This window comes from Apaloderma vittatum, unplaced genomic scaffold (assembly GCF_000703405.1).
Source record: "Apaloderma vittatum isolate BGI_N311 unplaced genomic scaffold, ASM70340v1 scaffold9707, whole genome shotgun sequence".
Lineage (NCBI taxonomy): Eukaryota > Metazoa > Chordata > Aves > Trogoniformes > Trogonidae > Apaloderma > Apaloderma vittatum.
Genome location: NW_009727839.1, coordinates 29,719 through 43,199, shown reverse-complemented (window position 1 = coordinate 43,199; position 13,481 = coordinate 29,719). Strand labels below are relative to the sequence as shown.

The following is a 13,481-nucleotide window of genomic DNA, read 5'->3' as shown; positions in this document are numbered from 1 at the left end:
GAAAGAGTACAAAGAAGACTGAAAGAGCTTTTTCTGTTTCTTGGTAAAAAGGAAGAATAATCTAACTATTTTTAAAACAAACAAATAAATAATGAATTACAGAGATGGTCTTCACCAGTTCCTCTGGATCTTCTACTTAGTGACAGTTATTTTCATCATTACTGCTATTAATTCATTCTTTAAGAATGAAGATGGGAAAGACCTACCACCTTTGAAGCATATCTTCCATCCTTTATTCCTCTTTTTTTCTAGTATTTGGAAATAAAAGCTAGATTTTAAGGTTAGGGGTTCTACTATCTAATGGACATACCATCTTTAAATCATTTATTAAGGTAATTATTTTCATTATATTGTAATCATAGGTATTATATATAATAATACACACAGTTGTATGTAATAGAATAATTATTTATTTAAGTTTTAACTGGTCTTACAAGGCTGTAAGAAATAACACCTTCAAAGACAGTATGATATGTTAACATGTAAAAATAAATTTGTTATGTAAATGTATTTCTGATATAAATTTATAGCAGTGTTTCTTCTTCACTTAGTGGTTGTACTTATGCTGGAAAGAAAGCAATATTAAATTATTACATGACAGATTGAATTTACCATTTTTAATATAGGCAAGAAAATACATCATTGACACTATGGGGGAGAAATATGCGGAGGGAGTCATCTTGGACTTGGAGAAGACATGGGAAGAATCAGACCCACGTACTCCTCTCATATGTTTTCTCTCCATGGGCTCTGATCCTACAGACTCAATTATTGCTTTGGGAAAAAGACTGAAGACAGAGACACGTTGTGTTTCTATGGGACAGGGGCAAGAAATCCATGCTCGTAAACTTCTTCAGCAGACGATGGCCCATGTAAGAGACAGAAGTCTGAATATTTCTTGTATCTGCTTTAAACTCTTAGAAATTAAAAACAAAGTTGTTTGGCGGGCAGTTAGTGCTGTTGCAAGATCGTATATTTATTTGGGTAAATAAGTGTACTAAGCAATAGAACTATCTTTTCACAACATTTAAGAGGCTATGTGAAGTTTGGTAATTGATATAAGAAGGTTTCATGTCTATTGATATCTATTGATTGATATCCAGAAATTAATTATGTCTATTTGGCTGTTTTTCTAAGCTTCTGACCAATGTGAGGGACAGGGTTTAGCAGGTTGCTCTGTGGAGCTACTTCTCAGTTCCCATACGTGAGTCTTGATTTATCAATGTTTCTTAGTACTATTGTTATGTCCAAATATGTTTTAAATGTACTGAAATGGAAAAGGTAGGGACTACCTGAGAACACGGATGAGTAAGAACCACTTGTTTAGATGATAAAACTAAACAAGCTAAGAAAGCCCCTAGAAGGAACAGCCCATAGCTTTGCTCATATGGGCTTTCTTATGGAGAAAAAATACTTTCCTAACTGCATGCATACTATTACTGGTATGGATAGAGGTCTCTGTACATGAAATGTACATGAAATCAAATGATTAAGGACTTGCTTTTGATCTGGTGAACCAGTGGTGCAAAATCATCTCTGGAGTATTTTTCTTTCTTTAACAGCTCTGGTAAGAACTTAATCATGCTAAATTTTGCTATAGCATAGATGCATTGAATTTTCTCCTAAATTACAGCATAACCAAAGACTAATTTTAGTTATTTCAGTTTGTAAACAGTGTTGTTTTAAAATAGGGAGGTTGGGCACTTCTGCAAAACTGCCACCTTGGACTTGACTTTTTGGATGAGCTGATGGACACTGTAATAGAGACAGTAAATGTCCATGAAAGCTTTCGACTGTGGATGACAACTGACGTTCACAAACAGTTCCCCATCACCCTTCTTCAAATGTCTATTAAGTTTACCAATGAACCACCACAAGGGCTCAGAGCTGGACTAAAGAGAACATATAGTGGTGAGTGCTAGAGTGGTAATGATTAAAAACCAAATTTTACTCATTTTTGGATTCTTTGATGTTATGTTGTCACATTGTAACCACTGATAGTAGGTGTAAGCTAATATGAGGAAATGATTACAACAATGCCAGGACACATCTTGATCCTTGTTTCAAGTTAGAAGTTGTCAAAAAGAAAAGGAAGAGAAGATCTGTTGAAGTTCTGTTGCCAGAATTAATTAAACAGAAAACAGGAAATCCTTTTTCTTTTCTCAGGTTTTGGCTTCTAGTATCTCAGTTCAAAGTGTTTAAATTTTTAATCTTTTTGTGTCTTTTGGCAGAAAAGCAACGTGTTTTTCTTTGTTGGCTATTAACTGCTCTTTATATTGCATAAAGTAAAGGTCAGAGAGCCTGTGCAGAAACTTAATATGAATTTAGCTATTAGTAAATTGTATTTATTAGGTTTTTTTAAGTTTACTCTTTTAATTTGAGCAACTTAATAATGTACTACAACTGTCTCCAGTATAGAACATTTTGTAGGACAATAACATTCTCTTGGGAGAGGCAGCAAGCCAACTGAATATCTCTAGGAATGCTGTTTTAGCACTAATTTGAGGTACTTTTAAAAAATATTATTACTGTAAGTGTTTCTTATAAAGCCCACTTATAACCAACAGGTGTCAGCCAGGATTTACTAGATGTCAGTGACATGGTACAATGGAAACCAATGTTGTATACTGTAGCCTTTCTACACTCCACTGTTCAAGAAAGACGCAAGTTTGGGTCTCTGGGTTGGAATATACCCTATGAGTTCAATCAAGCTGATTTCAATGCTACTGTACAGTTCATTCAGAACCACTTGGATGGCACAGATGCCAAGAAGGTAATTAATGTTTTTATGGGAAAAGTGGGTTAGGATGATGGATCTTTCTAGTAGTGGAATGTATGCACATGATTCACATAACTGAAACACAAACATGTTTTAAAATTATTCTTTTGTTTCTTTCAACAAACACTCAACGTTCCAAGTATACATGTCTGTAGAGTAGCAGTCTTAAATTAGACTTTTAATCTTGTGTATGTTAAATTTCTGTATTAACTTATACATAAAAAAAAAACCCTTGCAGCTGTCTCCCCTGAAAAAAAAAATTTGTGAAAAATGTAAACTTTAGGAATACAGATCTCCTTTTCAATGCTAATGAAGTCAGATAGTTTGAAATGGATTACTATATTTAAAATATTTTATTTTGGGTAAAAATAACAAGATTTGACTCCTCTAACCTATTTTGGCAGCATAAAGCCATTGAAAGTGGCTTTAAATGACTACGTAGGAGTTTTTCTTACATTCCTCACTTTCATATGGTCGGTTGTTATATAGAGGTCTGTGACAGATCACTTTGTGACTGGCTTTTTAAGTGAAATTGAAAGCATGATTGGAATGTAGCGGTATCCTTCTTGCCCAAATGCCTGAATAGCTTCTTGTAAATGAATTCTATTTTGAGAAATCCTTGAAGGTATTCTGGGAATGAAGAGTTATAGGAAAAAAAGATGAGTAAGAAAATAACTTTCTTTAAAAAGGAGCAGAGATGCAGGACTTGGTATATCAGCTGCTCTTACTAAGGGAGATGTAAGTAGGTGAGATCAGCTAAAGTCACAGTGATCTCTGCTTGGTTTTAGGGGATCTCCTGGAGTACTGTTTGTTACATGATAGGTGAGATCCAGTATGGTGGCCGTGTGACAGATGACTATGACAAGAGACTCATGAACACCTTTGTAAAGGTTTGGTTCAGTGAAAATTCATTCAGTCAGGAATTCAGCTTCTACAAAGGATACAGCATACCCAAATGCACTACAGTGGATCAGTACCTTCAGTACATACAGGTTGGTAAATTGAAGTTTTTCAGCATTAAAAAACCCCACAATTCACTTGTTTCTCACAACTTCCCGAGTCCCTATATTTTCTCTTTTCTTCTGAGTACCAGTATTTTTTTTTTTATTCACAGATTCTTTATTGCTTTCTAACAGTCTGCATATTTAATTGTGGTCATCAGTGTTATCATGATCATGACAGCAATCTTGTCTTTTTCATGTGATTTCCTTGAGGGACATACCAGAAAGTAAAAAAAATTATTAAAGAGGGCAAAGACTGGAGTCTGGACATTACGTAGAACCTCACAGAAATAAAAAGTGTAGTTACATGAAAATACAAGTGGACTATTAAAATAACAGAGGTTAAAACTTAGTTTGATGTGATTTAGGCTGTGACATGACAAATAGATCACAGCAAGTTATTTGCCCTAAGACTGAAGAGATCTAGCTTCTTACTTTGCAATGTAAGGTTGTGGGACATTTTTCTGTTTGTTAACTTGGTTTTGTTTTAATTTTTTTGGTTTGTTTGGTTTTGGATTTTTTTTGGTTGATTGTTTTAGTTTTTTTGTTTTTGATAATTAGCTTATAGATCCATCTCCGGTTGTGTTCTTTTTGTATTTTACTATGTAGAGTCTTCCTCCTTATGACACACCAGAGGTGTTTGGTTTGCACCCCAATGCGGATATTACTTACCAAAGCAAACTTTCCAAAGATGTACTGGACACAATCCTCAATATTCAGCCTAAAGATAGCTCTGCTGGAGGAGGTGAAACCCGAGAGGCAGTTGTAGCCAGACTGGCTGATGATATGCTTTGCTGATTATGTACCGTTTGAAGTGAGTTAATGAAATTCGGACAAAAATATTTGCTCCATCATCTTTGTGTGAATAAAAAAAAAAAAGTAAAGATATATTTATTTTTTTTTTTACTGAAAGGATTTCTGAATTCATTCATACAGGCAATACTCAAAAAAATATACTTTAAAGGAGTCTGACCAGACCCTTAACATTTATAATGAAGTCACTAAATGTGCACTGAAGTGCTCTTGTAAGAGCTTTTTCAAAATATTAAACCACTTAATGCTTAAGTTGTCATTTACGCTATGGGGAGGAAGGTTCATTGGGTTTGAACTAATGTTGACACTGTAGAGGACTGAGGTCATGTTGGAAGTGTATTCACAAGCTGTTAGCCTGCATAAGATTCAATACCTGTATAAGATTCAATATACAATATTTTCACCTATCTCCCAGTAGGACCATATTGGCTACAAAATTTCTAGCTATATCCATACAGTGGTTTTTAGCTTGTTTACTTCACATTTTTGATTACAAATCCATCAGTAAGTTCTACGAGAGTATAAGACTGCCTGGCATTGGGATAGTTCCCAGGCATTGCTGGTGAAGAGTGCTACTATGCTGAGGCAAAGTATCTGGAGCAGTCACTCTTGATTGCTTTGTGCAAAGTGAACCTTGGGAATGCTCTGTTGGAATTAAAGCTGAAATCCTTGAAATAGGGTTTGTCCTACATGCTGTTTAAATGATGTTAGCTCATAGAATGATACAGAAACCGAGTTGCTAGCTGGACTGAAAACATAGACAGTCTCAGCATTATAGATTTCTCTAGGAGCAAATCCTGTATTTCTGTCTTGCAGAGGATTCCAGGAAGATGTCAGACCGACCATTTCACTTCCTAAATAAAAGTATTATTTCTTTAAAATTGTTGAAAATTGTTGAAAAAATTGTTGACATAAAGCCACCTTTGTTTTTTACTTCTGTTGAAGGACATTTTGTTGTCTACCTACAGGTAAAAGAGAAACTAAAAAACATGGGACCTTTTCAGCCTATGAACATATTTTTGCGACAGGAGATTGAACAAATGCAGAGAGTTATTTCCTTAGTGAGAAGCACTCTGACTGATCTAAAACTTGCCATTGATGGAACAATTGTTATGAGTGAAAATCTGAGGGATGCTTTAGACTGCATGTATGATGGAAGGATCCCTGCTAGTTGGAAAAAAGTAGGTGTACCTCACTTGTTTTGTAAGGAAAATATAAGGTAAATATTTTTTGTCAAGGAATAGAATTGAGCTGGCCTCTAAATGAGTGGCAGTGCTCTCTATTAACCCTTTTTTTCCTTCCCAGAAGGGGAAAGGAAAAGAAATAAGAGAGACTTAAGGGTTGGGAAAAAACCACAACGTAGAACAGCTTTAATGAAACAGTAACAACCAAAGAAAAATACTATTAATAGGAAAATAATGAAATATATACAAAACCAATATTGAAACTCCCTCAGTGAGTGCTTTAGGGCAGGCAACAGGGAAGTATCAGAGTGTATGCATAAGCAGATGGGAACTGGGTTCAGGAAGAGGATTCAGGAACCCACAGACTGGGGTTGAAGGCGTCTGCCTCAGATGCTGACCACAGAGGAAGAGGGCTTGACCTCTGTGATCCCTCAGCTTTCTACTGAACACGACTTACACAGAATAGAATACTTTTTTTGGCCAGGTTTGTGCCACCTATCCTATTCACTCCTCTGTGAGGGTGCAACCTTTTTACTTCCTAGTGACCCCTTTACTTACAGCACTCCGATGTGGCACACAAGGTTTAGCAGTGACCTTGGTTTCTATAGGAGCAAGTATAAGCAAGACCCTTTCTGCATATCAATCTTTGTAGTAACTATAAGTATCAAGCACTATCACTTCTAGAAGCAGACACTGTCTGCAGAGCTATGCCATTAACTTCAGAAGGTGCGGTCACTTAGAAGAGACTGAGCTGAAAATAAAATAATTGATATCTACTCTGAGCCTCCTCTTCTTGTAGCTAAAAATCCCAGCTCTCTTAGCCTCTCCCGCAGAAATAAATTTTGAGGGCAACTAGAGCTGTTAATGGCAACTGACGTAAAGAAGAAAGGGGCGGTGTTTTTGTGTGTGTTTTTTTTTTTTGCTTTTATTTACAAAATGTTTTCGTGATACAGAAGCTAAATCAAAGCAATTGCTCCAAAGCACAAGTGTGATATAGTTAATCACAGAGAAAAATCATCATAAATCTTCTCATAGTCCAAGCTCAATTTTCCTTGGTTCTTTTTTAGAAAAAGCAGAATAGATCTGGCAGGAATCCTGTGACCTTGATGTATTATCCTCAGCTTTAGAAAGACGTATATACAATATTTCTTCCTAGTTTATACAGCTAATTTTGCAAAAGTGTCATAAAAATGCACAATTACCACAGGGAGAATTAAGTATGTCTAAATGGAATGGTAAACATGCATTTGAAAAAAGCAAGATTTCTTCAGGTTTCAGTGGGATGCAACATTTATCTAAGTTAAAAGTTTAGATATGAAAAAATGAGCTTTAAATATGCTTTGTTAATATTATATTTTTTACAACTGTGTGAGGAATTACCCTTTCTTGACATGAATATGATATTGAATAAAATTAAAAAGTCAACACCCTGTTTACTATTTTTAGGCATCTTGGGCTTCCAGTACACTTGGTTTTTGGTTTACTGAGCTTCTAGAAAGAAACCACCAGTTTTATAGTTGGATTTTTGAAAGCCGACCAAACTGTTTCTGGATGACGGGATTTTTTAATCCTCAAGGATTTTTAACTGCAATGAGGCAGGTAAATTATGTTTAAAGTTGCACTTTTCTTATTCTTGGACACACTTTTTAAAGAAAACTTATACCACGTGATGAAGGCTGAGTTATACACGTGACTCCATCATGTCAGCAAGGAAGATATGACTCCACATAACTAACATTTCATGAGTGTTCTTCCTCTGCACTTATATTTTCAGTATATTAACCATTAATGTGTTAAAATGTATTTCCTACTTTGACCAAGACCCACATATATGAGGGCTATGTTACAATATTATTATTGTAGACTGGAGAAGTAATGTCTCGTGTTATCATTGAGATATCTCTGATAAGAGGTTTTAAGCCCATGAATTTACTTTCCTTTTTTCCTTCCCATTTGGACTGTGTTCAGTACTTACATAGCTGGAGATTTGCCAGAACAGCTATTCAGAATTAATCTTAAATTGCGCTTCTGCAGTTCAGTAGCTGATTCAGTCTCTCTTCAGGAAATGGGAATTTCCTTTGTTAATGTGTAGCAAGTATGAAGTTTAATGCATTTCTTAATGTACATATCTGTCGACTTGGTTGTGTTGGTTGCTCAGCACACTAGTTGTATTTGACAAGTGAGATTTTTTTACTTTAAAAGGAGGCGATAAATACCTGTTTTGGATGGCATAAAGGGACGCACAATAGACAATAATTGCCTGACACCTGTAAAACTGGTTAAAAATACTCAGGTGGGAATTCAATGGGACCTCAGAAAAAAAAGCTGCCTTTTGGAGGAGAGAGTGAAGAATTGCGGAGAAGGAAAATCTCCTCTCGTGCTCTGAGGTCTAGGTAGTGTAATCTTTGGCTGTCAAACTGAAGTTCTAACTGGTGACCTACTAAGATTGTAGCCATAACCTTGGAATTATATAACAAAATAACTTCTTTGGAGTAAACATTCTGGATTTTCTCTTGAACTCGAGCCTGTGGACAGGATCTGAAACAGTTGGAATCTACAGAACTTTTCCATTTCCCTGAAAAGAGACTGTGGGCACATAAAACCTAGTGTCCCAACTGAAAACTAAAGTTTCCTTCTGGGCTTTGCTGTGTCGTGGAGCAAATAAAAATGAAAAAGATTAAGAGCCATTGAACTATAACCATTCTACTCTTTTAAAGCAACTAATAACTGCAGTATACAATAAATATTAATCCAAATTACTTCAAACAAAGATCTTGGAAAATATTTGCAAGGCTAGGATAAAGCATAGGTCTGACATAACGTAATGGTATAGAACAGTAAGGGACTGGGCAAGATAAACGAGTGTTGTCTGGTGCACTAGCTAACAAACTGAATCTGAAGTATGTATTGAATCTTAAGCATGTCCATCCTCAAGTGCTCTCTGGGTTTTTTGAAGTTTCTTTACTTAGCTTTAGAGCTAAGTGAGCTCTTACTCATTAAAAATATAGTTAATGAAGACTATAGGTATGGGAAAAGGAAAGTAACCCCAGAAAACATGCAGGCAATTGTGCAGTTTGCTATTGGAACTCTTTTAGTCAGCACATGCAGTTAATGTTCTCTTAGCTCATGAAAGCTATATAATTTTCATTTCATTTTCAAGGGTTAGTTACCATTGGTACTCAGTGGATGTGTTGCTTGGTATATTCTTAAGTGTATTTCACAGAATCATAGAATGGCCTAGGCTGGAAGGGACCTTAGAGATCGATTTAATCCAACCTCCCTGTCGCCAGGGATGCCACCTGTCAACTAGATCAGGCAACACATGGGGAGCGAAGGGGACTCTAACCTGCGACCTTGGTGTTGTTAGCGCCACGCTCAACTGACTGAGCTAACCGACCCCCTAATTTGTCTTGGTATATATGGTCTATGGTATATAATGGGAAGACTGTGAAAATCAAATATAGCAGATAAAGTACTGAAAGCTTTTTTGTACCATGCCATCACTAGCTTAAACATGCCATCACTGCTGTAAACACAGGTATCATTAAGAGTTGGGGGTTTTTTTGTATTGAAGAGGATAAGTTGTGGCCATCTAAACATGTTTCTAACAAATGCTTTGAGAAAATAGCTCTATGCACATGTAAAAATTTAACCTCCATACTTTCATCTCTTTGGGGCAGGAAATAACAAGGGCTAACAAAGGATGGGCTCTTGACAGTGTAGTGCTGTGCAATGAGGTCACTAAATGGATGAAGGATGATATCACAAGCCCTCCTTTGGAAGGTGTCTATGTGTATGGGCTGTATTTGGAAGGAGCTGGTTGGGACAGAAGAAACATGAGACTGACTGAATCTAAGCCCAAGATGCTCTTCGAGATGATGCCAGTTATAAGGATATATGCAGAGAATAATAGTAAGTAACTGTATTGTAAAGATGTTATTTTGATAGAATCCAATATAACTTTTTATTCAACGGCATGGAAGTCACTTGTCTTTAGGGATTTCGTGAGTCTATCGCTATTCATTGTATACATACTGAATATTTTTCAACAGGGAAGACTTCCCTGTTGAAGGGAGCTTTCAGTTTTCCTTGGTAGTTGATAATAGGCACTTTTTTCCCCTAATGTTTAGATAGATCTCCACCTTCTAGTCTTAATGGTGTTAATAACTTTTAAAACCCATTACAGTTGAGCTGTTCTCTGCCGCCTCTGACAAACATGCTTGCATTCAGTCTTCCATTGACAATATGTGTCCTAGATTCAGAAGATCAACATTTGTATGCATAAACTCTGTAACCTAAACCTAAATAACTTTTTTCCCACATTCCCAAACCCAAACTAATTTATATACATATATCTAATTACATATATGTGTACACAACACATATGTATATATACACACACATATAGATGTGTATATGTATATCCACAAACTATGTATATCTTATATAAGGTATTTATAGGTAACAAGTTGTATATGCAGTGCATATATTTATAATTTTTTTTTTTTCTGGACAAAACTATTTGCGAGCTAAGAAGCGGGCAGGAGGTGGAGTGAGGTGATGGAAGATGTTTTGTCTTTGAGGCAGAGAAAAACTGTTAGAATGAAAAGAAAACTTACAGGGCTGAAAGTTAATGCTCTTCTGTGAAAATGTGTAATTTAGGTGACTGTGGGGTTTTTTTTGCATATGAAATCAGAAATGTTGTTGAATGTGTTAAATAGGTTAGGATTATGCACTATTCATAGAATCATAGAATGGCCTAGGCTGGAAGGAACCTTAGAGATCATTTTTAATCCAACCTCCCTGTCATGGGCAGGGATGCCTCTCAACTAGATCAGGCAACACATGGAGACTGAACGGGGACCGAACCTGCGACCTCGGTGTTATCAGCACGACACTCTAACCGACTGAGCTAACCAGCCCCCTATTGAATGTAAACTTGGAAACTTCCGCTGAAAAGCATTACACCTCCAAACATAAAGCCTACTTACATGCTAGTTTGCCAGGATTTTGTGTAGCTGATCTTTTATAAGAAGCATGATCACTGTGAAAGCAGCTAAGATGCTAAATAGTGAACACAAAAATATTAAACAACTAGATTACTATTCTAATTCTGAAGTGAAGAAGTTGGTAATCTATACTCTGTAATACTAAATGCATTTCAAAATAGGGTGTTTTCTATTTTGATGCAATAATATATTGATAAGAAGTCCCCATGTGTTGCCTGACCTCGTTGAGAGGTGGCGTCCCTGCCCATGAGAGGGAGGTTGGATTAAATGATCCCTTCCAGCCTAGGACATTCTATGATTCTATGAAGTAATGTTCAGATGGAACTAATATTAACACTAATCACACTAGAGTTTACATTTACATTTCTCACTACCTCCAGTTCCTAGGCACTGTTAAATCTTAAACCTACAGGAATTTCAAGCCATTCATGGCTTTCAGCTGGCAACAACACAATAGCAAACAGTGTGAGAATCAAGTAAGAGTTTTCTTTGACAGAGACCTGTGTGCTATTAACCTGGATTCAATTTTACATTTGTCTTATGCCCAGTCCCTTCAGACTCTGGTTTTTTTTGACCTAGTTTCATTGGTTTTTTATGTCTTTTCTGTCTTTTCAGCTCCAAAAGATCCACGTCTGTATTCATGTCCAATCTACAAAAAGACCACTCGAACAGATACGAATTACATTGCTGCTGTAGATCTTAAAACTCTTCAGCCCCCAGAGCACTGGGTACTGCGTGGGGTAGCACTTCTATGTGATGTCAAGTAGTGTTAAAAAAAAAAGATTTCTAAGAGTTCTTTTCTGTTTTCAAATGTAAATATCAATATGTAGTTAGATATACAGCAGAGCGCTTCTAAGGCATAGACTACATCATGGTATTTTTAGAAAATTATTCCTAATAAACCTCTGCAATAGGCTTATAAATACTAAGTTTCAAAATGATATTAACTTTGGTAAATAGATTGAAGTACAACCTTTGATATCTTCACAAATCATAACAAATATTTCAGGTTCCTATCTCATTATTGTGTGATTAATTTTACCTTGAATAAAGATTAATTGATTTGTATGTTGTAACTTTGCAGTGGTAAATATGCTTATGTCAGGACTTATTTCAAGTAGCTAAATGCAAAGCTTTTTTTTTGTGTCTTTTTTGTTTGTGTGCATATGTATGGTAGAAAGCTAAGCCCAGTTGCTCATCCATGTTAGTTAATATTCCTCAAGATGATGTTCCAAGATTTATCTCCTAGCTGATAGTTTCTAGATTGCTTGCTGTCTAAATAAGGAAGGTGAGACTGGGAAAATTTCACACCTGCTTCACCACTCAAAGAGCAATTTCACTGTGTTGCATAGGAAAGCAAGCATTTCACAGCTGCCAGATTCCCTTACTATCTGGTTCATGACTTATAAATATGTAATAAATAGGAAGAAAGTAGTTCCATAAGAATTTTTTTATGTGCTAGTACACCCGATTGAAGTCAGTCTTTGTCAAGGTTACTTTATAACATCAATATTGGTTTTATTTCTGTTATAATTTTGCAATGACATTTTATATATTTTTCTTTTTTTTCTTGTTTTACTTATATGCTGCAGCTTTTTTAGTGTCTCAACTAGATAAGAAACTTTTCACGTAGGAGCCTATATTAAGAGAGGAATGTTAGCAGCTCCATTTAGTTGAACACTATTGGCTTCACACATCAAGCACACTTATTTAATAATCAACAAGACAGTGTATTTTTGTTGCTGAGCCCAATAGGTCATGTATCTTAGTGGTCCAGTAGTCATTCACAGTAACAGGTGCTGCAGAAGAGGAAACAGAAAAAGCCTATTAATAAATGGAGAAGCTGTTTTCAATTTTATGTCAAATCAGTACATGGAATTTGAAGGGTGCCCTAACTAGTTTATTAAATAAACATGCTAAATGTATCTCTTGCCTAAAGCTAATATTTAAAGAAATAAAATAATACTACTAGAAGACAGGATAATTGTCTTTCTATTGTAGTGGAGAATTCACCTTTCATTTCTATAATCAAACTTAGGTGGGACATTGATTCTGTTTGAAGCTCTGCTTGTAGAGGTCTTTTTATTGTCTTTCCTTCTTGGATTCTTCTTTTTTTCTTCTTCTTTTTAAATAACTCACAGTGAAACAAATAAAATGTATGACAATCTCCTTTAGGAAATATTTTTAACTTGGATATAGCAATAACTAAGTGTGAAAGGGGAAGGTTGAATTGTTCTTTATGAGATCTTGGAGCACCATGCTCACAGTTCCAGGAAATCCTCCAGATGCTCACTAGAGTTCTAAGTTGACTTGTGTCTTTCACCAAGACCTTCCACTCTGAAGGATATGCACATTGTCCTTGTACAAGTCATTCAGGCTGGGAATTTGCAAGCCACATGTACTTCAGATGCCACCTTTCAAACAGTGGATTTGTTGCACCATTATTGCTGTAAACTCGGTGAAGATGTTAAACCCCACGGTAATTCTCAGTGAGTGAACTGTGCACAATTTTTTTTCGGTCTGATTTTCTATGAAGGTGGTGGGGAAAAGGGTGGTTTCCCAGATAAATACACACTGATGATCCTAGTTATAACAAAGACCATTAGATCAGTGAAGCAACTGTTGTTAGCAACCATTGTTATTTCTGTTAGGTCCATTTCTTACAATGGTTGGCATTAGCTCTTTAGGGGAGTGC

At 35.9% G+C, this 13,481-nt stretch overlaps 1 protein-coding gene across 1 annotated transcript in view; it reads left to right on the top strand.

Moving 5' to 3' along the window:
• The window catches only part of LOC104277253 (dynein heavy chain 5, axonemal-like), a 126,283-nt gene extending 114,730 nt beyond the window's left edge, over positions 1 to 11,553 (top strand). Inside the window, 10 exon segments of the mRNA XM_009873837.1 lie at positions 627 to 872; positions 1,692 to 1,911; positions 2,568 to 2,773; positions 3,568 to 3,771; positions 4,390 to 4,571; positions 4,573 to 4,594; positions 5,562 to 5,774; positions 7,224 to 7,376; positions 9,458 to 9,689; positions 11,402 to 11,553. Coding sequence (XP_009872139.1) covers positions 627 to 872; positions 1,692 to 1,911; positions 2,568 to 2,773; positions 3,568 to 3,771; positions 4,390 to 4,571; positions 4,573 to 4,594; positions 5,562 to 5,774; positions 7,224 to 7,376; positions 9,458 to 9,689; positions 11,402 to 11,553 — 1,830 coding nt within the window.
• The last annotated feature ends 1,928 nt before the right edge of the window (positions 11,554 to 13,481 follow it).